Here is a 27,587-nt window from a genome sequence, read left to right on the forward strand (position 1 = left end):
GTAGGTGTCGTAAGGGATGGGAGGAGAAAGGTGACGCCAGAAGCCACAGCCCAGTAGGAAAATGGAGGTCCTGAGGTGGAGGGGGAGGGGTGCGCGGAGGGCAGCAGTGCGCCTGCGCGCGAGGCGGCCGGCGCGCCGGCGCGCAGAGGGGCGGGGTGAAAGGTCACAGCGCGGCGGCGGGTCTGGCTGGCGGCGGCGGCGGCGGCGGCGGGAGCGGGCTGCCCGGGGCGCACGTGTGGAGGAGCGGCGGCCCAGCGCGGCGGCGGGACGCACCCCCGCCCCCTCCGGAGACGCAGGGCTGCGCTTGGCTCTCGCGGCCTCCGTCACCCGCTCAGCTCCCTGCCCTAGGCGGGGAGGCCGGCTGGTGGGGGTTGAGCGGCCCGAGCTGAGGGCGCGGAGAGCTCAGGTCGGCGACGACAACGGCGTTGGTAGCGGCGGCAACGACGGCCTCAGCAGGCGGGGAAGATGAAAGGGTGAGGAAGGGCAGCCGGGCAGGGCCCGGCGGGCGAGAGCGAGGGGCTGCGGGGAAGGGGAGAGAGTCTGGGCCGAGACCCGGCGGACGGAGGCTTCGGGGCTCCTCTGCTCAGCGGAGGGGGCGGGTGCTCGGCGCGGGGCTGTTGGCGGGCTCCAGGGCCAGCAGCGGCGAGACCCGGGACGCGTGTGGGTCGAGCGGAGACCAGCAGCCGGCGGGGGGGGGGTTGGGGGCAGCAGGGAAAAGCTCTTGTGAGGCGCCTTGGCCCTCCCACCCGGGGGGGCACGGCTGGGCCACCCCCGCCCGCCCCGCCCCTCCCCTCCCCTCCAAGCCGGGTGGTCGGGCTGCCCTCTTGAGATCCAGGCTCACCCCTGGGACCTGCGATCTTTGACACCTTCCAGCCGTGTTCACGCTTGGGAGCAGCGCAGAACCTTCTGGAGGGACAAGGAATTGGAATAAAGAGCATGGAGATGAGTATGAAGAGCTAGTGACTCAACTGGATTTGGGTTGGGTCAGGGCGCGTGGAGGAGGGGGAGAGAGCGTGAGCTCTAGTCTCGGGGTGCCAAAATGTTTAAGGAAGTGTTGTTGATCAGTAGGTGGAGCTATTGTTCCAGTGGTGTGCTCTTGCCCCCGCGCTGTGGGGGGGTGGGGGGTGGGGCCTTGGTTCCTACTACCAAGCTTTTTTCAGGTGATAGCAAAACTAATATTTCTTTTTTCACAGTTTCCTTCTTGGATAAAATCAGGGACTATTTTGGTTCAACTCTTTTCCACTTGGATAAGGTGTCACCTTACTGTTAAAATTATATACAGTTAAAATATTAATTACATAACACGACGTCTTAAAATAATTCCCTAAATTAGCCGTTTTGGACCTCTCCTTTTATCAGCGTTAAAAGCTCTCTGGAAGAAAAAAACAAAACAAAACAAGCTTTCTGAGATGTCTGAGGTTTTTTTGTTTTTTTTTTTTTTTTTCTATTGTAGCAAGTCAAAGACTTGGAACTGTGTTTTGAGTTAGTGAAGCCTTTCAGATGTTCAGCCTTTTGAGAATAAAAGCCAGTCTCCGAAATAATCTCATGCCGCCTAAAACAAGGCCCTCGGTGTGTGTACGTGATTGGGGTTGAAGAGGTCCAGGAAAGGTTAATTGGCTGTAGGTTTGTAATGTGATTCCTTAACTCTAATTTTGCTTTAAATATTGGACATTCAGTCTACTGTTGAATTGTCTGTTTCACGTTAAAGGTCAGAAATGAAATTTTCATAGTACATGTACTACAGAACATCGAGTTCTAAAGAGTTCCAGTCGGGATACTCGTTAAAGTATGGGAAGTATTTGTAGCACTTGAATCACGATCTGGGAAGTTTGGCTATTATTATATATGATCCAACATAATTTAGTGGGGTTTTTCTTTTTTCCCTTGAGCATGGATGCTTTCTCTTACTGGTTTTTGTGTTCTTAATCAGCACACAGTGTTTCTCATCTTATCTGTTAGAGTACTAAAAATGAGGCTGAATAGTTCTTACAGTTGAGGCTCTGCATGGGTTTATAAAGGAGGGCTTCCAAGAAGTTATTCTGGGTGTTTAGATCCAAAATCTTTGGTCTAGCTCAGTCTTGCTAGGGTGTAATGTTCTTTCTGATACCTACCTTGGCAATGGAAATGGGGTCAAACAGCGGTATTCACAATCTACCTTCAGTTAATACACTCATGAGGCAATTCTCTTTTTGTTTAAAGTGTGATTTATATGTAACAACACGATGGTGGCAAATCCTCAGAAACAAGTAACTGGCCAAATCTAGAGGAAACTTATAGTTACTGAATTTATACCACAAGCCAGCAACCATCCCTAAAATGAAGAGTCCTTACATCTAGTTCCTATCATTTTTGATCGGGAATTTAAAGTTATGTTCCTAATGTTAAACTTTTAAGATGATTTCACAGGAATAGTCCCTTTAACTTCCCAGATGAAAAATTACTAGATAAAATGGGACTTTAAAACTTTTTAAAGTTCTAACTCTTGTATTTAAGGCACGGAACAAATGAAGACAATTGACATTATTTAAAAGATTCTGAGGTCCTGGGATCCCTGGGTGGCTCAGCGGTTTAGCCCCTGCCTTCGGCCCAGGGCATGATACTGGAGTCCTGGGATTGAGTCCCACGTCAGGCTCCTGCATGGAGCCTGCTTCTCCTTCTGCCTCTGTCTCTGTCTCTCTCTCTGTCTCATGAATAAAAAAATCCTTTAAAAAAATAAATAAAAATAAAAGATTCTGAGGTCCTTAAGTTCAAAGACTTGTAATACATAGTGTGGTTAGCGTTATAGTCCTGACTCTTGATTTGGAAAGGCCTATGAAAATGAAACCGTGGGTCCTGATTATTTATTAGAAACATGAAGAACATCTACCTCTAAGTCAATCTATTTAAATGTTTTACATCATTGTCTATATTCCCCATCATTTTCAAACTTTTTAAATGTACTATTTTATCAGATTTTTCCATATATTTATGCTTTGTTTTTATTAGTAGTAGCATAGCAGTAGGACATTTAATAGTGTTGGCATGTACTTGCCTTTCCACCATAGCAGATAAATTTCCAGTTTTTAATTACTGTATGTATTTATATGCATGGTCTAGAACTTTTGAGGGTATATTACAAGATGTTATTTCCTTTGCACTGAAGCTACTTGTTTTTATGGACCAGGGATGTTGTAGGTTGAATTTGTGGATAGTAAGCTGATCATTTTTATCTAGTATTCCTCTCTAGGGAAGGTGATATTCAGGCAAAAAGTTACAGCCATGACTGAGATGGCAATATAGTATGATAAAAAGTAAAACTGAATCCGTTTACCTTTAATTGTAGCAAAGAAGTGTAAATTAGTTCTAATAAAAATGTCTTTAGGATGCCTGGATGGCTCAGTCTGTTGAGCTTTTGACTCTGGATCTCTGCTCAAGTCTTGATCTCCTGGTTGGGAGTTCAGACATATGTTGAGCTTTAAGCTGGGTGAGGAGCTTACTTAAAAAAATAATAAACTCTTTAACAAGATGTGAATACATGTAATGTAAAGATGAGGAAGTAGGTAACAATATAAATACAATATATAGGACAGTCTAGTTATTAAAATAGAAGAATCTGCAGTCAAAAGAAACTATGTTGAAGAACTAAGAATAATGGTTACCTCTGACAGCATATGACAGGAGCATGAGAGAGTTTTCTGAAGTGCTAGAAATGCTCTCTTCTTTGGGTATTGCTTGCATAGATGTATAACTACGTAAAAAAAGTTATTGAGCTGTGAACAAGATCTGTGCTCTTTACCATACAAATTCTGTACTTCAATAAAACAGGTTTTTTTTTTTTTTTTTTAAGGTTGTATTGCTGTTTTTGTAGGGGGGACAGTGAGACTGAAGGAGAGTTCAAGAGCTTTTGTAAATCTCCAATTCATACTCCTTCTGTAAAGCCAATAATTTGTGGGACATGGATTGAGATACTGTATTTTAAAAATACTTTGTAATGTTCCCTTGCTTTGTTGAAATGAATTCATTCACACAAAATATAACCTACCTGTACCATGATTTTTTTTCTTTTCTTTTCTTTTTTTTTTTTTTTTTTTTAGAAAATCAATATTATAATGTAACCAATATAAGGGAGAACTAAGCTATGTTTATATCAATATGTAAATGATCGGGTACAACTATACCATAAATCATAATATCCAGATGTTTGTATCTGTCTGTAAATAAAACCATTATATAATTTAGAAAGTAGATCTGCTACCAATATAGGTATATGCCTTGGTGACTAATGCTGTGTTGCCATCGATGTGATTTTTTTCCCCTAAACTGTGGACAGCTGTTGGTAAAGTTCTGAACAAAGAATAATCATAAATTTCTGGGTTGAAAAAGATTTTTAAAGGTTGTCCATATAAAGCATTATTTTTCAAAGCCAGTGTTTTTCCAGACCAAACTAATCATCTATATTAAATTTCACTTTGCTATGTTTTCCATTTTGGCCTGTGGAAATCCTTTTGACTTCTGATTTTCTCTTATGCATATTAGCTATGGCCTCTAGCTCTGTGCCATCTGAAAAGATACAACTTCTCAATTTATTTAAATGGTTGTCCTTTTTTTTTTTAAGCACAGTCTGCAGAAACCATTTAAATACCAGTTGTAACCAATGGAAACTTTTTCATCACAGAAATGAATGCTGTATGTATTACAGTTTAATTACTAGAAAATATGTAATTTTCATATCATTAACACTGCTTTCTCTTGATCTGATCTCTCCCATCAGTTCTATATATATACATATACATATATACATGTATATACATCTCCTAACTTATTGGAAAAATGTTAATCCTGTCCTGTCCAATACAGTAATGACTAGCTATCGTAGGCTGTTGAGCAGTTGAAATGTGGCATGTGTTACTGAGGAAGTGAATTTTAATTACATTTTCAATTTTAAAAATTGATATTAAGAGTCAGTTGGACAATTTTCACATGTTTGGAACAACCTGAATATGTGTATCTACTATAAAATTTATGAAATGTAAATATAGATAAAATATTTCGAAGGAAAATTAGCATCTGAATTGAGATTTGCAGTGTAATACACAGTGGATTTATTCTTTTTTTTTTTTTTAAGATTTTATTTATTTGAGATAGAGAAAGAGCATGAGCTGGGGGAGAGGCAGATGGAGAGGGAGAGGCAGACTCCCCGCTGAGCAGGGAGCCCAATGTGGGGCTCATCCCAGAAACCCTGGGTGCCTGGCTGGCTTAGTCAGAGGAGCATGCGACCCTTGATCTCAGGTTGTGAGTTCAAGCCCCATGTTGGATGTAGAGATTACCAAAAATAAGTAAACTTTAAAAAGGCTTAGTATGAAATAAATATTTTTTAAAAAGATGAAATTAATAATTTTTATTTTGATTACCTTTTGAAATGATTTCATCTTTTTCTTTTTGGCTTGTTAATGTAGATACTAAAAATATTTAAATTATGTATGTGACTTGAATTGTACTTGTTTTGGACGGTGCTGTGCTAGACCCTGAAAAAAAATTGGTGTAAAACATGATCTCTTTCCTTAGAATCCAATTCCCAGAAGGTGTTTCTAAATAGTAAATTTGCAAGCCAACAGATAGTGAGTGGCTGGTTATACCTCTGTGGTGAAGGATTCTGAGGAACTCTTGGTCTTAGATTAAAATACTGTAATTCAGTTACCTTGTTTACCATAATGGAGAAAGCGTAGTTGGAAGTAATCGCTTGTCTTTGCTCAGCTAGTGCAACCTGTATTCTGCCTCTATCATTGCTGAAGCTGTTAATGGAAAACCTTATTTTCTAAGTCCAGAGGCTTCTCTCATTGCTCAATAATGCTGCAGTGAATGCTTATTTACAAAACTACTTGACACACATCTTTCTTTTGGATAATTCCCTAGAAGTGAATTTTTTTGGATCAGAAGGTACTGGCATTTTAAAATCTCTGATCTTTGTTGCCAAGTGACCTCTAGAAAGATAGTAGCAATTCATACTGCCAACAATGTATGAGTGTCCTTTTTTCTTCTCCAAGGGCTGATGGGGAAAGGGAGGGACACTTAAACCTTAAAGAAATGAAGGAAGACATTACAGCTGCCATTTCAGCCATTGATAGTATAAATTACCTTCTGGGATGAGTGGAATACATTGAACATTTATTTGTAAAATGGTAGAAATAACAGTTTCTTTACAAGTTGGGTTTGAGGACATAATCACATAATAGCTTAACTCCTAGCTTTATAGTTTTACTTGCTGGTTAGATGGTGAATGGTATCCACACCCCCACCCCCGTTTTTTGTTACTGTTGGTTTGATTACTTAGTGAAGATGGACATTTTCCAGTTTCACTAACCATTTGTATTTGTTACTTACCTGTTACTTGTGTAACTTAACAGTTTTTAAGTTGTATATTGAGTGTGTGGACTTCAAATTGCAAAACAACTAAAGGTAATTTTTTCAGAAAATGGGGTTGAGACATTCAAATTGAAAAGATTTTTTTTTAATTTATTTGTGGTTTTTTTTTGTTTTGTTTTTTGTTTTTGTTTTTTTTTTTTATTTGAGAGAGAATGCACACAAGTTGGGGAAGGGACAAGCAGACTCCCTGTTGAGCTTGGAGCTCTACTCAGGGCTTGATCATCACCTCCGCTGAAATCAAGAGTCAGATGCTTAACAGACTGAGCCACTCAGCGTAATTTATCTTCTTAAAGGAGACTTTAACACAAAAAGCATTGAACTAAAAGCAACCACATTTTGTAGTTCAGCTGTGACAATCCAGCTAACTAGTGATAGTTAGCAGTGTGGTGACTAATAGGTTTTTTTTTTTTTTTTTACCTCTGGGCCTTCATTTGTCTTTAGAAAGCACAGCTTAAACTTGAACCGGAACAGCCAAAAGTTGAAATTCATGTGCTCATTTTAATCTGCTAATAGTACTTAATCAGTATTTAATCTGCTGATAGCTTTGATGAGTTCTCAGATTCCAAAAAAAAAAAAAAAGAATGATGTCATTGATTATTAATATCAACCATGACTGCTGTGGCGTGTGTGTCACATGTTTGCCATACCTGGTCTCTTATTATCTCTCTCTATGCTACCAAGAAACAAAACTTTGGAATCCTGTTTGAACTGTTCTCTTTTAAGGTGCTTTCTTCATTGCTTTTATGTCTGTCTTTTGACACCTGCTCTCCCATCCTTCCCCCTAATGGCACTTTTACTTTTTATAGCTACCTAGTACATGTCTTTCAGGCAATAGATTCTCACTTAATACCATAAAAGCTCTAAGATAGCATCCATAATGTACTAATGTATCTTTAGGTATAGCATCTTTAGTCTGCTAATGAAATAACATGGAGGTGAACCAAGAAGGACAGAAAGCTTGGTGGATTCTAGAATCTTTGAAGTTTTATATGGCCAAAAAACAAGGTAGAGGAGAGAGAGTTACACCGGTGGCCACAGCTAGGTGATGAGAGTTTTATATGCAGTGCTATTCTAATTTCATTTGGGAGGTTATGTATAGCTATTGAAAGATCTTAAGCATTAGAAGTAAAGTGATCAGGGGATTCCTGGTGGCTCAGTGGTTTAGCGCCTGCCTTTGGCCTAGGGTGTAATCCTGGAGTTCAGGGATCGAGTCCCACATTGAGCTCCCTGCATAGAGCCTACTTCTCCGTCTGCCTTTGTTTCTGCCTCTCTCTCTCTCTCTCCCCCTCCCCCCCTCTCTCCCCCCCTCCCTCCCTCCCCCCCATGAATAAAAAAAATCTTTTTTTTTTAAGTAAAGAGATCAGATTTGTGTTTTCAAAATATTATTCTGACTGCATTGTGATGGCTTTGCCTCCTTGGCTCTAGGTTTTTTTTGTTGTTGTTCCTTCATTAGGCTATTAGAATTTGTGTTGAAAGGATGATTTGAAGCATACTGCTTAGAGGGGGGTATAGGAACAGTTTATGAAGATATTTGGGGAGCAGAATTAACAGGAATTAAAGTGGGATATAAGAGTACATATGAAACTAAATTTTTGTATTGGATGGGACTATTCATAAAGATAGAGGATACAGGTGGATGTTCTAACTTCCTGAGGAGGATAGTGAGTTCATTGTGTTGAATGTGAGATTTCTGTAGAGATAACCAGTAAGCAGTTTGAAATGTGTGCTTGGATTCAGAAATTGAGAAGTAAAAGCAATATTTAGGTGGTAGTAAGGGAAAAACCTTAGCTGGGAAGGAGCTCTCCTAATTGAACATATGGATGGATGACCATGGAAAATTTTTTCAAATAATAATTTATTTTTAGGTTATAACCTTAAGTAGATTATATCTAATGTGTGTTTAGCATTTCTGGTATCCAAGCAAATAATTGTTGAGATTTTTGCATAGTTGATGCTTGGACTCACACAGCTTGCAGAGCTAATCCATCCACCACCACTTTTTTGATAACTGCTAAACTTCTAGAACAGTGATTCTCAACCAGGGTCACACCTTCCATCCCTGGATATCTGGTAATGTCTAGAGGCATTTTGGGTTGTCACCGTGTGGGGTGGGGCATTTAGATGCTAGAGATGTTACTAAATATCCTACAGTGCTCTGGAAAGCCCCTCACAAAGAATTATCCAGCACTTAATATCGGTAGTACTAGGACTAAGAAACCCTAAAATCTAGATGAGATGAGAAAGAGCCCATCAGTTAAATTAAGGGTCTAGAGAGTCTTGGAGTAATTCATCAATTCCTTGAAATATTTGAGGTCCTGCCCTAAGTCTTACAGTTCAGTAGAAGAGGTAGGGTATAAAAAATAAATGCTTACAGCAGCACAGAGGTGCTCTGCCTTGGAAGGGTACAAACAATATGATACAGTTCAGATGAGGTGGAAATCTCAGCAGGATGACAAGTTAAGGCCTCATGAGCAATTAGTATTTAAGCTGTGCTTTGATAAATTCTCAGTGGACTTACTTTCAAGTTAAGGGAATTTATACTTTAGAGGAATCACTCTTTGATGTAATTTACTTGAAGGCAAGAGTTTAGAACCAAATTTACTGCTAGCTAAGAAAAAATAACCTACTCTAAGCCCCTGGAAATTTTTTATCAAAGGGTCATGGGCATACTTTGATCCTTGCTAAAATACTTAAGTTTTATGCAAATCCCCTTTATCATTAGTATACCTTAGATAAGTGTTCTAGGTTTGGTATTTCTCTCTTAATAACCTTGAGTAAAGATGACTCCTTTGAGGGGAATCGTGGTATGGCTGATCTTGCACTATAATGAAAATTTGTAGACTTAGGCCTGGTTCTGGCTTTATTGGTAATTGGCTGTATAACCACAGGTCCATTTGTCTGGGTTTCAGTTCTGTCATCTGTGAAATGAAGAGGGATGGACCCAGAGGCTTCTAAGGTCCCTTCCAGATCAAACACTATGCACAAGAAGTTGCCAAGCAGTTAAAATTTTGTGCTACAGTGTATTAAACTTTAAACTTTCTCTCTACAGTATTTAATTTTCTCCTTTTGCAGTATAACTTAAAAAGTCAGACTTCGTAGAGAAAGACCAACTTTTGTGTAGTCATACCTCCATCTTGTGGCCCTTTAGAATATTACCACTAAATTTTGTTTTTATAATTATGGGTATAATTGACATTAACTTTTAATAGCTAAACATTTGAGTGCTTATTATCTGATGTTGCTGTACTAAATGCTTAAATGTGTGTTATCATTGTATCACAGTGCTTATTTTAAGCCACAGGTAAAGGTTTTCTGCTACCATATTCTAAGCGTGAAGTTGATAGATTTGACTGAGAGACATTAATCTTGTGGTGCTGATACAAAATAAATAACTAATGGGCTCTATAAAGTAGAAGGCAAGTAGCTGTGTTCAGATCTAAGAACTTGGTATACATGGGCTCTTTTGCAATATCAGTTTTCCCCTTTGACATCCTCATTCTAAAATCTTTGGTATGAAGAAACTTTGGGATTTATTATAGATTTGAAAAACGAAAAAAGACATGTCACATGAATTTACTTGAGCCAAGAGAATAATTTCTTTAATTACTACTGTATTCAGTTTTTTACAGGTAGGGTTGTAAGTGGATACCAACAGGAACCTGGGACCAGGCAGATAAGATAAAAAAATTTTTTAAAAAAGAGCAGAAATGTAGGCTTTATGTAAAAGCTTCTGATATAAATATTTGCAGTCAACTTAAAAACAGTTGAGTCTAATAGATGTGGCAAATAGTAATGCTAAATTAAGATAGTTGTTAAGTTGCATTAAAATCTGGAGCACTCGGGTGGCTCTGTGGGTTAAGCATCTGACTCTTGATTTCGGCTCAGGTCATGATCTCAGGCGTGAGAGATCAAGCCCTATGTCTTAGCATGGAGTCAGCTTGGATTCTCTCTCTCCTTCTCCTCCTGCTCCTCTTCCTGCTCCCATGTGTCCTCTGAATCAATAAATAAACCTTTAAAAAAGAATAAATTATAATGAAATCTTATCTGAAGTAAACAGTGTAGTGATTAATAATCAGCTTTCAAGAGTCAGGCCGATTTGAGTTTAAGACTAGCTCTCAACACTAGCTATGCCATAAACCTTAAAGCTGTAGTGTAATATATAGTGTGTTACTTACATAGGGAAAATGATTTAACATTTTATATGAAATCTCTATGCCCATCTTTAGCCTCTCTTTCCCTTCAGAGTTCTTGGATATGGAAATGTACCCATATGCAGTGGGAAGTTTATTTATTTAGGTGGATGCTAAATTTGTGTGGTTAACATAAGAGGCTTTAATTATTAAAGATTCCATGGTGGGATGTGGAAGTCTGAGTTTTTAACTGACAAAGTGATTCTGGTATATAGGCAGATTTGGAATCCATTCTTAGATTTTGTGACAATGCTTTTCCAGACTCTCTTGAAAATTGTTTCTTGGGTTTCTTTATGGGCTCCTCTTTGTTTACCCTAAAATTCAAGTGTTTCTTTTAGTAGTTGTGTTTTTAGATGTTCTAATTCACTGTGATTTTCTTGATAACGTGATATGTTCACATAATCAGAGATACATATTATGCAATATTTGTATTTCAGGAAATAGTTCTCAGAGTGGTATGTTAGAAAAGGGAATTCTTCCCTCATGAGTTAAGTTAATGCAAAAAACTGGATGCATTCCCCCTACTATCTAATTGTTTTTAGCTACCTAACACCAACATTGCTTTTAGTCACATTAGGTAGCATTTAAACTACATTGTATAAGTAATTTTTTAAATGATCATTCTTACCTAAAATGCATTTGACTGTAGTTTTAATGGGAAAAAAAAAAGTGTCAGGACATGTAGCCATTTACACCAGAGACAACGACTATATAACAGGCTGCCCTGTGACTGGTGAAGTTAGAAGAGGAGGTCTGTACCAGAATGGAAGGCTCATTCTTGTCTAGATCTGGTTCAACTTCTTTTCTGCAAACCGAAGGCTTGGTACAGCTGGAAATTGAGGGATTGTCAATTGTTAAAGGTTTGAAATTCTTGCCTTTTGTGTTTTTCAGATAGTAGAGATTAAATTAAGTCTGGCATCAAAGTGCTTTCTACCATGAGTTTCAATATCAAAAATAGCATGTCTTTGTCCTTTCTCAGCCAAAGTTGCTACAAAACTTAAATGCAAAGTGCTACAGCTTGTAGTACCTTATGTAATAAGTAATGTATGTTTGTTTTATTTTTTTGTTGTGGAAATTTTCAAACACTTATGAAAGTAAATAGTGCATTGAGCCCTTGGTGCATTCAGTTCCAATAGGTGGTATTAATTTTCATGGTTTTTCATCTTTGCCTGATCAGTACTTTCCCTTTTTGCGGAGTACTTCAAAGGAAGTTCTTGATATGCTATTCTATTCTATCTGTTAATACTACAGTATAAGTCTTTATCATGGAAGACCTTAAAAAAACAAACATAATACTCTTAAATCCTAATACCATCTTATGATCTGATACTCAGTTTGTATTTGCTTTTTCTCATGTCTTATAAATATCTTTTTCAAATCAAAATTCAAAAAGGTCCACACATTTTAATTGGCTGAAATGCCTCATCATCTCTTAATCTGACAGTTTCTCCTCCTTTTTTAAAAAACTAACTTTAGAATCGTTTTGTAGTTTTTAATTTAGATTTGTGAGGATGGTACAGAGAATTTCCAGTTCCACTATTAGTAACAGGTTACTTTAGTGTGATATGCTGTTAGAATGAAAAGGCAAGCCAAAAACTGGGCAAAAATAATTGCAAGTTATATGTCCGTTAAAGAACTTGTATCCAGAGTATATAAAGAACTCTTACAATTCGATAAAATAAGTAATCCAATATAAAACAGGAATTCTTATTAGTTAACGTAAACATTTTAGGTTTATTCGCAGGCCTAGAACATGGGCAAAAATCTTGGACATTTTATCAAAGAAGATAGACAAATGGCTAATAACCATGCAGAAGGATGCTTGACATTAGTCATTAGAGAAATGCAAATCCAATTAGATTATCACTTCATACTACTAAAATGGTTATAAATAGAAAGACAGTGAAAAGTGTTGGTGAAGGGGCACTTGGGTGGTTCAGTCTGGTTAAGCGTCCAACTCTTGATTTTGACTCAAGTTGTGATCTCAGAGTCCTGGGATGGAGCCCTGCATCAGTCTTCATGCTCAGCAGAGAGTCCGCTTGAGGATTCTCTCTCCTTCTGCCCCTCCCCCCTGCTCTCATGTGCACACACACTCTCTCAAATAAATCTTTTTGAAAAAAGTGTTGGTGAGGATGTGGAGAAACTAGAACCCTAATGCATTATTGGTAAGAATGCAAATGGTGCAGCCACTTTGGAAAACCGTTTAGCAATTTATTAGTTTTCCATTACTGCTATAACAAATTACTACAAACTTAATGGCTTGAAAACAAATCTATTAGCTTAGTTCTTGAGATAAAAAATCTGAACTGGGTTTTACTGAGCTAAAATCGAGGTGTTGGTAGATACAGCAATTTTAAATAGTACCCTCCCCCCAAGAACAATTCATGTCTACTTGGAACGTCAGCACATGGCCTTATTTAGAAACAGGGTCCTTGCAGATGTAATTAAGATGGCCATATTCCATTAGGGTGGACTTTAAATCTGATGACTAGTGTCCTTAAAGGAAGAGGAAGGAGGACATGCACACAGAACACCAAGTGAAGGTGGAGGCAGACATTAGAGTGATTACCACAAGCCAAGAAGTATCTGAGGACACTAGGAGCTGGCAGAGGCAAGGAAGGATTCTATTCAGATTCAGAGAGCATGGCTCTGCTGACCTGATTTTTGACTTCCAGCCTCTAAAACTTTCAGAGAATAAATTTCTGCTCTAAGCTACTCTGATAATCCTTTAAGGCAGATCTATGAAACTAATACAAGATGTTTCTTCTAGATGTTCTAGATGAGAATCGTTTCCTTAGTTTTAAGCTTTTTAAAAAATATTTTATTTATTTATTCATGAAAGACACAGAGAGATAGGCAGAGGAAGAAGCAGGCTCCCTAGGGGGAGCCCGATTTCGGGACTCAATCCCAGGATCTAGGGATCACAACCTTGAGCCAAAGGCTGGCGCTCAACCACTGAGCCACCCAGGCACCCTAGTTTTCAGCTTCTATAGGCCACATGCATTCCTTATTTCGAAGGAATAACTAAAGAGAAAAGCTAAAAGAAAAACTAAAGCTTATGTTCACACACAGACTTGTATACAGTATTCATAACAGCATTATTTATAATGGCCATTGAAGTTAATACTGTAAAAATCAGGTGGTGAATGGATAAAAAAAATGTGGTATATCCTTACAATGAAATATTGTTCAGTTGCTGACGTGTTACCTCATGGATGAACCTCAGAAGCATTATGCTGCATGAAAGAAGTGTAGTGCAAAAGATCACATTTATTTTTTGATTCTATTTATATGAAATGTCCAGAAGAGACAAATCTATAGAAAGAAAGTAGATTTAGTGGCAGACTTTGGGTAGGAAAGGGGATTTACTTCACATTTGCACAAGAGATTTTGGGGGTGTGATGTGAATGTTCTAAAACTGAATTGAGGTGATGGTTGCACAACTCTGTAAATAGTCTAAAAATCATTGAATTGTACACTTAAAACGTGAATTTTATGGCATATAAATTATACCTCAAGGCTATTTAAGAGAAACATAAATGAGAGAGATGTAAAAAGTGGGAAGGGGCCTCAGATTGTTTGCAGTTGTACTAGTTTACAAAGAACATTGTATCCAGGGCAGCCCAGGTAGCTCAGCGGTTTAGCTCCGCCTTCAGCCCAGGGTGTGATCCTGGAGGCCTAAGATCAAGTCCCACGTTGGCTCCCCGCATGGAGTCTGCTTCCCCTCTACCTGTGTCTGTGCCTCTCTCTGTCTCTCCTCTGTGTCTCTCATGAATAAATAAATAAAATCTTTTTTTTAAAAAAAAGAACATTGTATCCATATTAAATACACTTAAAACCCAGTTAGAGAACCCAGTTTCCTTTAAATGGGCAAAAGATTTGAACAGCTCCTTTACCAAAGAATGGGAAACAAATAAATGAAAACGTGCTCAACATCATTTGTTATTTAGGGACATGCAAATTAAAACCACAATGTTTTCTTTTCTTTTCTTTTCTTTTCTTTTCTTTTCTTTTCTTTTCTTTTCTTTTCTTTTCTTTTCTTTTCTTTTCTTTTCTTTTCTTTTCTTTTCTTTTCTTTTCTTTTCTTTTCTTTTCTTTTCTTTTCTTTTCTTTTCTTTTCTTTTCTTTTCTTTTCTTTTCTTTTCTTTTCTTTTCTTTTCTTTTCTTTTCTTTTCTTTTCTTTTCTTTTCTTTTCTTTTCTTTTCTTTTCTTTTCTTTTCTTTTCTTTTCTTTTCTTTTCTTTTCTTTTCTTTTCTTTTCTTTTCTTTTCTTTTCTTTTCTTTTCTTTTCTTTTCTTTTCTTTTCTTTTCTTTTCTTTTCTTTTCTTTTCTTTTCTTTTCTTTTCTTTTCTTTTCTTTTCTTTTCTTTTCTTTTCTTTTCTTTTCTTTTCTTTTCTTTTCTTTTCTTTTCTTTTCTTTTCTTTTCTTTTCTTTTCTTTTCTTTTCTTTTCTTTTCTTTTCTTTTCTTTTCTTTTCTTTTCTTTTCTTTTCTTTTCTTTTCTTTTCTTTTCTTTTCTTTTCTTTTCTTTTCTTTTCTTTTCTTTTCTTTTCTTTTCTTTTCTTTTCTTTTCTTTTCTTTTCTTTTCTTTTCTTTTCTTTTCTTTTCTTTTCTTTTCTTTTCTTTTCTTTTCTTTTCTTTTCTTTTCTTTTCTTTTCTTTTCTTTTCTTTTCTTTTCTTTTCTTTTCTTTTCTTTTCTTTTCTTTTCTTTTCTTTTCTTTTCTTTTCTTTTCTTTTCTTTTCTTTTCTTTTCTTTTCTTTTCTTTTCTTTTCTTTTCTTTTCTTTTCTTTTCTTTTCTTTTCTTTTCTTTTCTTTTCTTTTCTTTTCTTTTCTTTTCTTTTCTTTTCTTTTCTTTTCTTTTCTTTTCTTTTCTTTTCTTTTCTTTTCTTTTCTTTTCTTTTCTTTTCTTTTCTTTTCTTTTCTTTTCTTTTCTTTTCTTTTCTTTTCTTTTCTTTTCTTTTCTTTTCTTTTCTTTTCTTTTCTTTTCTTTTCTTTTCTTTTCTTTTCTTTTCTTTTCTTTTCTTTTCTTTTCTTTTCTTTTCTTTTCTTTTCTTTTCTTTTCTTTTCTTTTCTTTTCTTTTCTTTTCTTTTCTTTTCTTTTCTTTTCTTTTCTTTTCTTTTCTTTTCTTTTCTTTTCTTTTCTTTTCTTTTCTTTTCTTTTCTTTTCTTTTCTTTTCTTTTCTTTTCTTTTCTTTTCTTTTCTTTTCTTTTCTTTTCTTTTCTTTTCTTTTCTTTTCTTTTCTTTTCTTTTCTTTTCTTTTCTTTTCTTTTCTTTTCTTTTCTTTTCTTTTCTTTTCTTTTCTTTTCTTTTCTTTTCTTTTCTTTTCTTTTCTTTTCTTTTCTTTTCTTTTCTTTTCTTTTCTTTTCTTTTCTTTTCTTTTCTTTTCTTTTCTTTTCTTTTCTTTTCTTTTCTTTTCTTTTCTTTTCTTTTCTTTTCTTTTCTTTTCTTTTCTTTTCTTTTCTTTTCTTTTCTTTTCATAACATTATGGACTAGGAACTTCGGGAAGTCACTGGACAGCATGTGCCTTGTTTTCCTGTTGCTCTTGTAACTAATATTGGGCATCAAGATCTGGCCCTTGAATCTTCCGCACACCCTGTTGTCAATGCCTGAGTTTTGGCCTGTTGTGCTTAATTTTGACATAGCAGTTTAACTGGTGTGCGATGAACTTCTTGGTCCACTTGTTAATGATCGTGGACTTTACCAGAGGTCTGAGGATGGCCATGATGCCCAGTAGAGGAAGAGACGGATGTCCCCTTAGTAGGAGCCCCAAGGAAGAGAGCCACAAAGTACACTTAATTTTACCAAATCAAACTGCCTGTAATTTGGGGAATACACTGTTGCTATTTTGTTCATATTCTACCTTCTACTTAGAATTCATTTCTTGGGATCCCTGGGTGGCGCAGCGGTTTAGCGCCTGCCTTTGGCCCAGGGCGCGATCATGGAGACCCAGGATCGAATCCCACATCGGGCTCCCGGTGCATGGAGCCTGCTTCTTCCTCCGCCTGTGTCTCTGCCTCTCTCTCTCTCTGTGACTATCATAAATAAATAAAAAATTAAAAAAAAAAAAAAAAAGAATTCATTTCTTTCCTTCTCACAGCACAAACTTAGTCACCCTTCACATCTGTTCCCAGGATCACTTTCATTCTAGTACTATTTTTGTACTTCATGTGCATGTGCTATTACTAAGACATTATATTTATATATTTATAATTATATGTATTATATGTATATATGTAATTATTGTGTGTTGATACATATGTAATCAGACACTTTTCCTACTAGGTATAAACTCCTTTGCATTCCAGGTGTTAGCACATAGGTGTTCATATATTTATTGAAATAGACCTGATTTATGCTTTGAATAGGCAACTATTCATAAGAACTTCGAAAATTATAGATTCACAGATAGAACTCTTGGACACCCTGTTTAATTTTGTAATGGAGACTTTGGAATTCCTGTGTTTTTTGGAATTCCTTTTGACTTACTGTAGATTTTTTTTAACTTCTAAAAGCTTGTTGGTTGTTTGTAATCATGCTCTCATTTTCTTGACATTTCTACTTAGCACTCTATGTTTATGCCTTTGATATTTACACGTTCTTTGCTAAATTATATTTACAAGTTGCTATTACTCTGATATATTTAGAATATCTGCATCTTAAAATAATTCAGAAGTGATCAAGATGACAGAAGTATTCCATTTCAATCAGACATATCATGTTCGTGAAAATGAAAACTGTATTGAAGGTGAATTTTGCTGACAAAGATATTTAATAGATACTTCTTGAACAGCTTCCAAACAGTATTCATAGTATCCCAGTTTTGTTTTGAAATATATATGTGTATATACATAGAAAATATAGAAAGACTAGATATAGAACCTATTTCTGGTAGTAGTCTTATAGGATATTTTCACTTCCTAAGTCATTTCTATGGTGATAGACTTTTTTTTTTTTAAATCAAGACCTGTGGGGTTTCTTTTGTTTTGTTTTGTTTTTTAATTAGGCAGGGAAAGATTAAGCTGCCTATTCTGTAATTGATTTAATACAATGTTCTTTATTTAGCCTCGATCTGCCTACTCTAATGGAAACTTTTTTAGTCGTGAATTTTTATTAGATTTAACCTTGCACATTGTATCATAACCATCTTTTCCTTCTCTTAACGTTTAAAAATACTTGGTTATTGTCTTTTTAAGAATTCTGAAGATACTAGAAGCCTGGCAATAACCTAGAGATCTTTTTAGTTTTTATTGATTTTTAAGTAATCTCTGCCCCAGCATGGATCTCAAACTCACAACCCCAAGATCAAGAGTTGTGTGCTCTTCCAACTGAGCCAGTCAGGCGCCCCACCTGGAAATCATTTTTAAACTTTTATTTATTTATTTATTTATTGAGATCTTTCTTTATTTGAGAGAGCGCACGTGAGCCGGGGGGGGGGGGGGGGTGCTGTTAAGAGAGGGAGAAGCAGAACTCCCCACGGAGAAAGGAGCTTGACATTGATCTCCATCCCAGGACCCTGGAATCATAATCTGAGCTGAAGGCAGATGCTTAATTAACTGAGCTATCCAGGCACCCCCATTCTTAAACTTTTAAAAACCCACGTTGTTTCACTTAAAATTTAGAAACTTGACTTCCCTAGGTTAAGTTTTTCTTTATTGTTTTTTTTTTTTTTTGTAAGATTTTATTTATTCATGAGAGACACAGAGAGAGAGAGGCAGAGGCACAGGCAGAGGGAGAAGCAGGCTCCATGCAGGAAGCCTGTTGTGGGACTAGATCCCTGGTCTCCAGGACCACGCCCTGGGCTGAAGGCAGGTGCTTAACCGCTGAGCCACCCGGGCATCCCTTTATTGTTGTTTATAATTTGACTTTATAATGTAGTTTTTCAGTGACTTTTAAAATATAGAATCTCTTTTTTAATTGCAATGGATAATTTTTAAGTACCGTGCTCTAAATATAATAAATACTGTATTTTATTTCAAATAAATTACTGTACCCAATTTGGGGTGCTATACCCAATTAAAAAGTAGTAGTATGCTAAGTAAAATAAGCTAGACAGATAAAGACAAACACTGCATGGCATACTTATATGTGACTTTAAAAAAAAAAAAAAGTCAAACTCATGGAAACAGTATATAAGTGGTTGCCAGGGTGAGGAGAATAGGAAAAGTGCAGACTTCAGCTGTAAGATTAATAAGGTCTGAGGATCTAATGTATATAATTGAAAATTGCTAAGAGAGTAGAACATAAATGTTCTAACCCTCCCCCCCCCAAAAAAAATGCAAGGCCATAGATGTGTTAATTAACTAAATGGTAGGAATCCTTTTTCTAAAAAAGGAATAGGCAGTGTAGGTGAGGTGTAATCCCTGTACTGCTTTCTTTTCTTTTCCTTTCTTTTTTCTCTTCTCTTCTCTTCTCTTCTCTTCTCTTCTCTTCTCTTCTCTTTTCTTTTCTTTTCTTTTCTTTTCTTTTCTTTTCTTTTCTTTTCTTTTCTTTTCTTTTCTTTTCTTTTCTTTTCTTTTCTTTTCTTCTTTTCTTTATGATTTGTTTCAGAGGGGTGAGAGGGGCCATGAGAGAGGTAGAGAGAAAGTGCTAAGCCAACTCAGTGCTCAGCAAGGAGCCTGTTGTGGGGCTTGATTTCATGACCCTGAAATTGTTGATGTGAGCAGAAACCAAGAGTCAGAGGCTTATTAACCAACTCTGCCACCCAGGCACCCTGTGTTCCCTGTACTTTAAGGGTTCTGTATTTTACAGCATAACAATATCTGCCGATAAAAGTCTGTGAGTGGTAGATGGTGGATAAGTGAACCTAAGTAGCTATTTAACCAGAAAGGTTTTGGGTAAAATGTTATTTACTTCAGCCTTAAGAGAAAGCCAGAGTGTGCTTTAATGAAGAGGAGAGTTGTTCTGTGAGTGAGATATAATCTAGTTAAAGAGGACCCGAATCTCACAAAAGGAATTCATTTTAATTGTGAAATAATACTTGAGAGGCTGTATTTACCTGTATTTAATGTATCTACAAATCGAAAGAAAATAAAACAAATCTTTATATTTTTTACTATGATTTTTGCATCTTAAGAACTTGTGTGGCTACTTAGAAACTGTGTACTCAGATTTTAAGAAAATATACAAGGGTAGTATGCAAGGGTAATGCAAGGGTAGTTGGTCACAGTAAGTAATAAAAAAACAGCATAAAATGAAATAATTGAGTCAGGAAGGCTAAAGTTCCAATAAAAATGAAATAATTGAGTCAGGAAGGCTAAAGTTCCAAATGAGTATAATCGTCTATATTCGATTTTCTGATCATCTGAATTGTGACGTTTCAGAGAATATTTTCAAAATTACCTACCATTCTTTTTTTTTAATTTTAAAAAATATTTTAAGTAACCTCTGCACCCAACATGGGGCTTGAATTTACAACCCTGTTATCAAGAGTCCAATGTTCTATTGAACTGAGCCAGGCAGGCGCCACTCCCAATTCTGATCACAGATTTTTTTGTATGTGCTTTAAAGGATTTTTTAAATTAATAAAAGCTATTTTATATGTTTATATATTGTATATATTTGGAGTGTGTGTGTTTCCCCCTCCCCGCCCCCCCCCCCCCCCCCCCCCCCCCCCCGAAATGTGTCATGCATGCTTTATTTAACGAGTTCCCTGATGGGGACTATGTAGGTTTTTCTTTTTTACCATTATAAAAGTGTGATGATTAACATTTTCGTTTAGTCATTTCTCCAACAGTTTTTTCAAAACCTTTTGCATATGATGCAAATGATTGATTAAGGTGTGTTGTTTGCATTTCCCTGCTATTTACTAGTGCCATTATGATCTGGAACTAACACCCAGTGAGTAAGGCTCACCTTTTTCTAGCTACTTGGATGACGTCAGATTATTTTGTTTCTCTCTCTTTTTTTTTTATAAGATTTTATATATTTATTTGAGAGAGCGCAGGCAGGGTAAGAAACCAAGGGAGAAGCATACTCTTCCTTGAACAAGGAACCAGACGAGGGGCTCAGTCCCTGGACTCCCAAGATTATGACCTGAGCTGAAGGCAGCCACTTAACTGACTGAGTCACCCAGGCGTCCCGTTTTATTTTTCAACTCATTTTTTAGTTTGATCTTTTCTCTGAAGGATTTTATAACCTACTGTTGTGATTTTTAAGAAAGACAGTAATGTATGCAAGCAACTCTACTAATGATAGTGCTAGTGATAATAGGGAAAAATTGTATATTTGTTCAGATTTGTCTTTCACATTTGATCAATCTTTATGGTAGTGATATTGACTTGAGCTATTAAAAAATCCTTTTGTTGATGGCATTATAGGCAACACAGCTTTGTCTGAATCTTTTAAGCCTTAATTCCTTTTCCCATGGAACAAATTGTTTTGATTACATATGGTTTATGTTGTATTCTTGGTAAGTAGTTTTCAAACAGCACCCTGCCCTGTGTGGGTTCCTTTGTTTAATTTCCAGAGATTTCTTTTTTTTTTTCTTTTTTTAAGATTTTATTTTTATTAATTTGTGAGAGACCCAGAGAGAGAGAGGCAGAGACAGAGGGAGATGCAGGCTTCTCGAAGGGAACTCAACACGGGACTCAGTCCCTGGACCCAGGATTACGCTTTGAGCAGAAGACTGATGCTCAACCACTGAGCCACTCAGGTGTTCCTGTTCCTAGAGATTCTGCTCCTGAAGTGGCATGAGTCCAGGAATCTGGATTGGGGGCGGGGGGTGTTGTTTTTTGTTTTTTAAGATTTTATTTATTCATGAGAGACACACAGAGAGAGAGAGGCAGAGACACAGGCAGAGGGAGAAGCAGGCTCCATGCAGGGAGCCCGACATGGGACTCGATCCCAGGTCTCCAGGATCACGCCCTGGGCTGAAGGCGGCGCCAAACCGCTGAGCCACCGGGCTGCCCCCTTTCAGGCTTTTTGATACATAGTACAAGATTGTCTTCCAGAGATACTCTATTTACGTTTTCACCATTTTCATTTGCCACCCCCTTGCCAATATTTGGTATCATCAGTCCTTTTGATCAGTAATAGATGTCTAAATTTTTCTGAACTGTAAACTACAAGGAAAATTCTGGGATTTATATAGAATATTAGTCTGGCCTTTTTAGTAATTGTTTACTGTATTTATCTCAATGTATAAAATTATATGAAAGCTGTGAATTGAATCTGGATGGAATGGCCAGCAGAATCTTATAAATGGTAATCTGCAGAGGATTATAAAGTCATTATGAAAGTTTGGATTTATCAGTCATGAAAAAAAAGCTTTAGTCTCTTCTAAATGTGTTCATCTTAACAGATGAAGCTAATTATATTTTATTGAGTACATTTTGGTTTGTTCCAGTAGCCGGATCGAGCTGGGAGATGTGACACCACACAATATTAAACAGTTGAAGAGATTAAACCAGGTCATCTTTCCAGTCAGCTACAATGACAAGTTCTACAAGGATGTGCTGGAGGTTGGCGAGCTAGCAAAACTTGGTATTATACAGTTTCTTTTCTTCCTTCATTTGTTTGTTGGTGTTCTTGACCCTAGTTTTTAACATTAGAGCAGAATTAAATGATTTAATCCCCTTATTTTACAAGTAGGGAATGGGGGATGATTTAGATTCTTAGCAAAATCTCAGAGAAACCAAGACGATATTTGAGTTTTAAAAGAAAATGCTAAATATCTTCTCTTATTTATTAGTGTGTGTCTTTTACTAGAAGAGGCTTAAATCCCTAAAAAGAAGTAGGAAATTTTTGAAGCTGTCGATATTCAAAGTAGCTGATAAAATTTAATGCCAATAACAGTAATTTAGTTCTTACAGAAGGGGGGAGATTGAATAAAATGTGTTATTCTGTCTTTGAACTTTATATTTTTATGTTTTCCATGGCAGCCTATTTCAATGATATTGCAGTAGGTGCAGTATGCTGTAGGGTGGATCATTCACAGAATCAGAAGAGACTTTACATCATGACACTAGGATGTCTGGCACCATACCGAAGGCTAGGAATAGGTAAATTTATTTATTTTTTTATTTGTTTAAAGAAGCATAAATACATAGCTACTGTTTCTGACCCAGTGAGTCAGACCGTTTCTTTTGGGAATATTGGGAAAGAGTTGCTGAATTATATAAGGTAGGAAATAACTTTAATATATTTCAGCTAGAAGCACTATATAGATTTGTTATCAATGTCCCTTTTGCTTTTTTTGTTTTTCTTTTACCTGTAAGGGCTTGTATATAAAAGTTGTTTTTCTGCTAGGAGTTTAAAACATCTGTAGATAACGTTGAGAGAAAACAAATTTTTTTTTTTTTTTTTTTTTTTTTTTTTTTTTTTTTTAGAAAACAAAATTTTTAAAAATCAGGTTGTCTAGTGTTTACCTCAGATTCTCTTAGGACCCAATAAATGTTAAGATGGCAATTAGATATATAATGTAAAGATTGATTTTTATGAGATTACTTATTTGTCTTGTCTTGTTAATAGGAACTAAAATGTTAAATCATGTCTTAAACATCTGTGAAAAAGATGGCACTTTTGACAACATCTATCTGTAAGTAAAATAATATTTAATTTCCTTAAAGATTTTAATAGATTGGCAATAAAATCTTTACTAGAAACTTTAAAATCTGGTTAGTTATTTTATTGTCTTTTGGAAAAACCATGGAAGTTTAATGGTTACGTTTTGTTTTGTTTCAATAATAGATATAGAATCTGACTTAAAACATTCTCATTTTGCTTTATTATGTTGGAATGGGAGCTCCAAAGTCAGAGATGAAACCAAGATTAAAACTCAAGTGTTCAGAATTGGAGAATTAGTATCATTAATACTACTTTTCTCATGCTGTTTGCTCTCTGGGTTTTGTTTAAGGTTCTTAGTGCTATGTTCATTAGTAGTAGAATTCAATAATTAAAATCAGAGAGTACCTAGCTGGTATTATATTTCTGTCTTAAGAGAACTCAAATTAAGAACCAAGGCTATATCACAAGGGTATTAAGATTGTTCTCATTTTAACTTTGTCGGTGGGAGAGATTATATAATGCTGTTTTAAGGAGCAATTGAGAAAGCTCAAATTATTTATTATCAAAATCTGGCATTTTTTAAAATAAATCAGTGAGGATATATTCAGGCATTTGAGACTCTAGTTATGTTATTTTTCTGTGTTTTTTCCTACATGTGTAAATACGGCTTTTGAATTATCCCTATGGTTATTAACCCATTTTTAATTACAGGAATCTTTTTTTCCCCTTGAAATGAAAAATACCATGCTAGCCTAGGGTACTTTGTCCTTTGCTGATTGTAAAAGTAAACACTATTTCTGAGTCTCCTAACCTCAACCAGCTGTCATGCAAATGTAACAGGTTAAAAGTATACATTTGTCATCAAAGGTTTTTCTGAGATGAATACTGACCTTTGTTGATTACTAGTAATTATGAGAAGAATCTAACAAATGTGTGCAGTATTCCAGCTCTAACCAATTGGAAGCTATTTGTGGAGAATACACAAAAGCTGATGAAATCTTACTTTTTTTTTTTTTTTTTCTGATACCCTTCTATATCTCAGGCATGTCCAGATCAGCAATGAGTCGGCAATTGACTTCTACAGGAAGTTTGGCTTTGAGATTATTGAGACAAAGAAGAACTACTATAAGAGGATAGAGCCCGCAGATGCTCATGTGTTGCAGAAAAACCTCAAAGTCCCTTCTGGCCAGAATGCAGATGTGCAAAAGACAGACAACTGAACAAATTAGAAATGAACTTTCTTGCACTTGCTTGTCGCCAAATAAAAGAGAGGCCCATTGATTTTTTTCCCCCTCTTTCTTTTCCCCCTCCTTCCTTATTCTTGTTTGTCCTCCCTTCTTTCTTTTTCTTTCCTCTGAAAAAGGTTCAGTACTTCCAAGGACTTTCAAAATTAATCATGTTTGGATTGTTTTTAGTTTTCTTATTTTTGTGAGGTGGTTTGATTGTAGAAAAGAGGAGGTATAGATATGTTTGGTTTCACAGTTAAGATATATATGGTCCCAAAAAATTGGGTGTCAGTGTCAATTTTTTTTTTTTTTATGTCCTGCTTTCACATTGAAGGGCAGAGTCTACAAAAATGTTGTATATATCAAAAGACAAAAAGAAATAGCAGCAGCAATATCTTGTTCTCTAATTCAAAGACAAGTTTAGTGTGTTTGTGGTACTTTGGGTTTTTCAAGACTGTGGGATACTAATCCCTAGACATTGCCTTCACTCCATCTTTTGTCCTTCTGAGTGTTATCTCAGGAGTTGGACCATTGTTATCCTTGTAAGAAATACTAAGCTTATCTTGTTTTTTTTAAGCAATTATTTCTTTATTCCTTGCTGAGGGTGGGTGGGACAGTTTGGGTAGATAGTGTTTTACTTTGGTCTCAGTATTTGAGTTAAACTGCTTTTTGCTAATGAATGGGCTGGTTGTTAGCAGGTTTATTTTTCCTGCTGTTGATTGTTATTGGTGGCATTAACTTTTAGAGTGTGGCTGGTGAGATTAATTTTTTTTAATATCCCAGCTAGAGATATGGCCTTTAACTGACCTAAAGAGGTTTGTTGTGATTTACTTTTTCCCCCTGTCCTTTTTCATCAGTAAACTCACAATAGTTAGTCTAACCTTAAAAATGGGAGTTGATGTCCTTATAGGTCAGTACCCCTAAATAAACCTGAAGCAGGTATTGTCTCTTGGACATATTAGAAAACACCTAAAAGGAAGCTTAGAAGAACTCGTGGCACAATAAATGCATTTAATGTCAGCTAATGCAGACTGTTAAAAGTGTGGCCACTGAGCATTTGATTATATAGGAAAATATATCTAGACAGTATTTTTGAGAATAACATAGCTGTGCTATTGCATATCTGTTGGAGAACATCCCAGATTTGCTTATTTTCTGTGCCTATGATACTGAGCTTAAGGATTTGGGGGAGGGGGAATTGTTCAACATTTTGCTTCTATTGTTGGAAAAGTAGAAGTTCAGAAGTGTTAATAATGTAAATGTCACTGTGACCTCCTCTACTGACAGGACTGGTTTATGCCAGATCATTTTCTGGCACATAGGGAGTGGCTTGGACGGGTTGGTAACTTTTTGTAAGATAGGAGACATCTGAAATTTTCATGTTTTCTTCTATAGTCCCATATCCAATATTTAAAATTTTCTAGATTGCCAATACTGATGGCCCATGAAATGTTCTCATTAGACTTTAAAACAATGCAGAGGGCTTGGATTTTCTTGTCATTTGACTTTAAAAGGAAATTTGATTTATAATATTTATCCTCATGTAAATTGTGGTAATAGAAGTCTCATCTCTCCAAATATGTTAAATGACAAAATTATTTTACACAATGTTTATGCACATTTTATAATCCTAAGTTCTATTTTGAGAATGTGAAAGTACAAAGTACAGTAGATTTCAGCAGTCTTGAGTGCCAAGAGTAATACAGGAAAAGGAAGATAGTTGAATGAGTTTATAGAATTTGAATCTTAAGGTAGTAAAAACGTAGAAAGACCATGCTGGTTTCTTGGGTGTCAGTTTCTTAAGCAGTCCAAATACAAGCTTAGAAGAGAAAGTTTAGTATTAAGCACCTTTACCTTCATGGATAAGCTTCAGCTTGCTCTTGCCAAGAGAAGAGTGCTTGAGTTACACAGAAGGCATACTTAGTTTGAAGAATTCAGCCTTTTTGTAAACTTCCAGATATCAAAATAGATTTTGATATATAAATGAGTTTTCTGAGATGACACTGCCTCTATTTCTATAACCATTTCACCTGGACTATCTAATCAGTCCTATGAATGTATCCCTAAATGTGGTTATTGAAAACTGAATAGCTGCCTCATGACAATTAAGTACATTATTTAAGGAGGGGAAAAAAGTTAAATTTTGAATTGAGTATGTAGGCTCCCTATTGTTACAGTTCCTTTTTCCACATTAGACAATGACTTTACGTCTAAATTGTGTATGTTTGAAAAAGTTAGTTGTCCTACATCAAACTTGTTTGGAAAGGATTAATTCTCCTACATCAAACTTTTATTAAGTAATTCCATCCATTTAAGGAAGAGGAGGATGTAAGAAGCAGTAGAAGCTGGGCACTAGTTCATATGCCTGTGAGTCCGTAGAGACTCAAGTAATGTCCCATGTTGAGTTGGTTATTTTGGAACATAAAAATTGTTGAGGTAAAACAATTCTATTAACTGGAAAATCAGAGGATATAGCGATCATATTTTTTAGGACAGATGGTTTTTACTATGGGGCAAATAGGTAAAAAAATCCTTATGGTAATTGCATTTAGGTCCTAAAGAAAAGAATCTGCAGAGAAATCTATGCAATATATAATTTGTCCAAATTAGTTTCTATTTGGGGAAAGAAGTTCTAAAATATCCCAAAGCAGTTTACTCATCAATTGAAAGTCCTCCAAAAATAGAACTATTGGGAAACCGTGGTTTGTGGGGTGGAAAAGAAAAGCTCCCTCAGTTTTTTGGAGGGAATAACTTTAAAAATACTTAAATGGCTAAGTTTACTTGGTGCAGTTAAAAATTAAACTTGTTGATTTTAACATTGCTGTTACATCTGAAATAAACTTACGTGATGTTCTAGTAGTAATCTATGATGTCTGGTAATGTCAAAGAAAACCCTGCAGTGTGTTGAATCCTGAGATCAACAGTTATATGTAGTAATTGCAGTTATGTGTAGTAATTGTTTACTTTGGCCATACTGTTTTATTTACTTTAACATTTCTTTAAGATCTAACTTAAAACGTTGAAATAGGCCAAATGCAATCAAGGCCTCCTAATTCAGACCTTTTGGAACTTGCTAGGAATACTGCTAAGTATCTACAGTTCTGTCCCAGTGAGAAAAAGTAAGATCTAAAGAGGAGTCTTAACTGCTGGGAAGTTTTAAATGTAATTGTTAAAAACAACTGACACTGTAAGCTGTGATATAATTAGTGTGCATTGAGTACAAGTAATGTATTTTCAGAGTTTTTTCTTTTTGTTAGCAGTGAAGG

At 36.1% G+C, this 27,587-nt stretch overlaps 1 protein-coding gene across 2 annotated transcripts; it reads left to right on the top strand.

Moving 5' to 3' along the window:
• Nucleotides 1-152: 152 nt before the first annotated feature.
• On the top strand, nucleotides 153-27,184 carry NAA50 (N-alpha-acetyltransferase 50, NatE catalytic subunit). 2 transcript variants are annotated; one of them, XM_041744227.1, is made up of 5 exons: nucleotides 153-473; nucleotides 21,936-22,072; nucleotides 22,471-22,590; nucleotides 23,060-23,126; nucleotides 24,138-27,184. In XM_041744227.1, exons 1-5 carry the CDS (start codon nucleotides 466-468, stop codon nucleotides 24,313-24,315), a joined length of 510 nt encoding a protein of 169 aa, XP_041600161.1. In that variant the 5' UTR covers nucleotides 153-465; the 3' UTR covers nucleotides 24,316-27,184. The 2 variants fall into 2 exon arrangements, with proteins under 2 accessions (XP_041600161.1, XP_041600170.1); XM_041744236.1 differs by having other exon boundaries at nucleotides 21,939-22,072.
• The last annotated feature ends 403 nt before the right edge of the window (nucleotides 27,185-27,587 follow it).

The sequence above is a fragment of the Vulpes lagopus genome, chromosome 1 (assembly GCF_018345385.1).
Source record: "Vulpes lagopus strain Blue_001 chromosome 1, ASM1834538v1, whole genome shotgun sequence".
In the NCBI taxonomy this organism is placed as follows: domain Eukaryota; kingdom Metazoa; phylum Chordata; class Mammalia; order Carnivora; family Canidae; genus Vulpes; species Vulpes lagopus.

Excerpts from the sequence above, each read along its gene's own strand:
- NAA50 (XM_041744227.1), top strand. Across the intron at positions 22,073-22,470 it reads TGGCGAGCTAGCAAAACTTG|CCTATTTCAATGATATTGCA; the intron begins GTATTATACAGT and ends TTTCCATGGCAG. Across the intron at positions 23,127-24,137 it reads ACTTTTGACAACATCTATCT|GCATGTCCAGATCAGCAATG; the intron begins GTAAGTAAAATA and ends TCTATATCTCAG.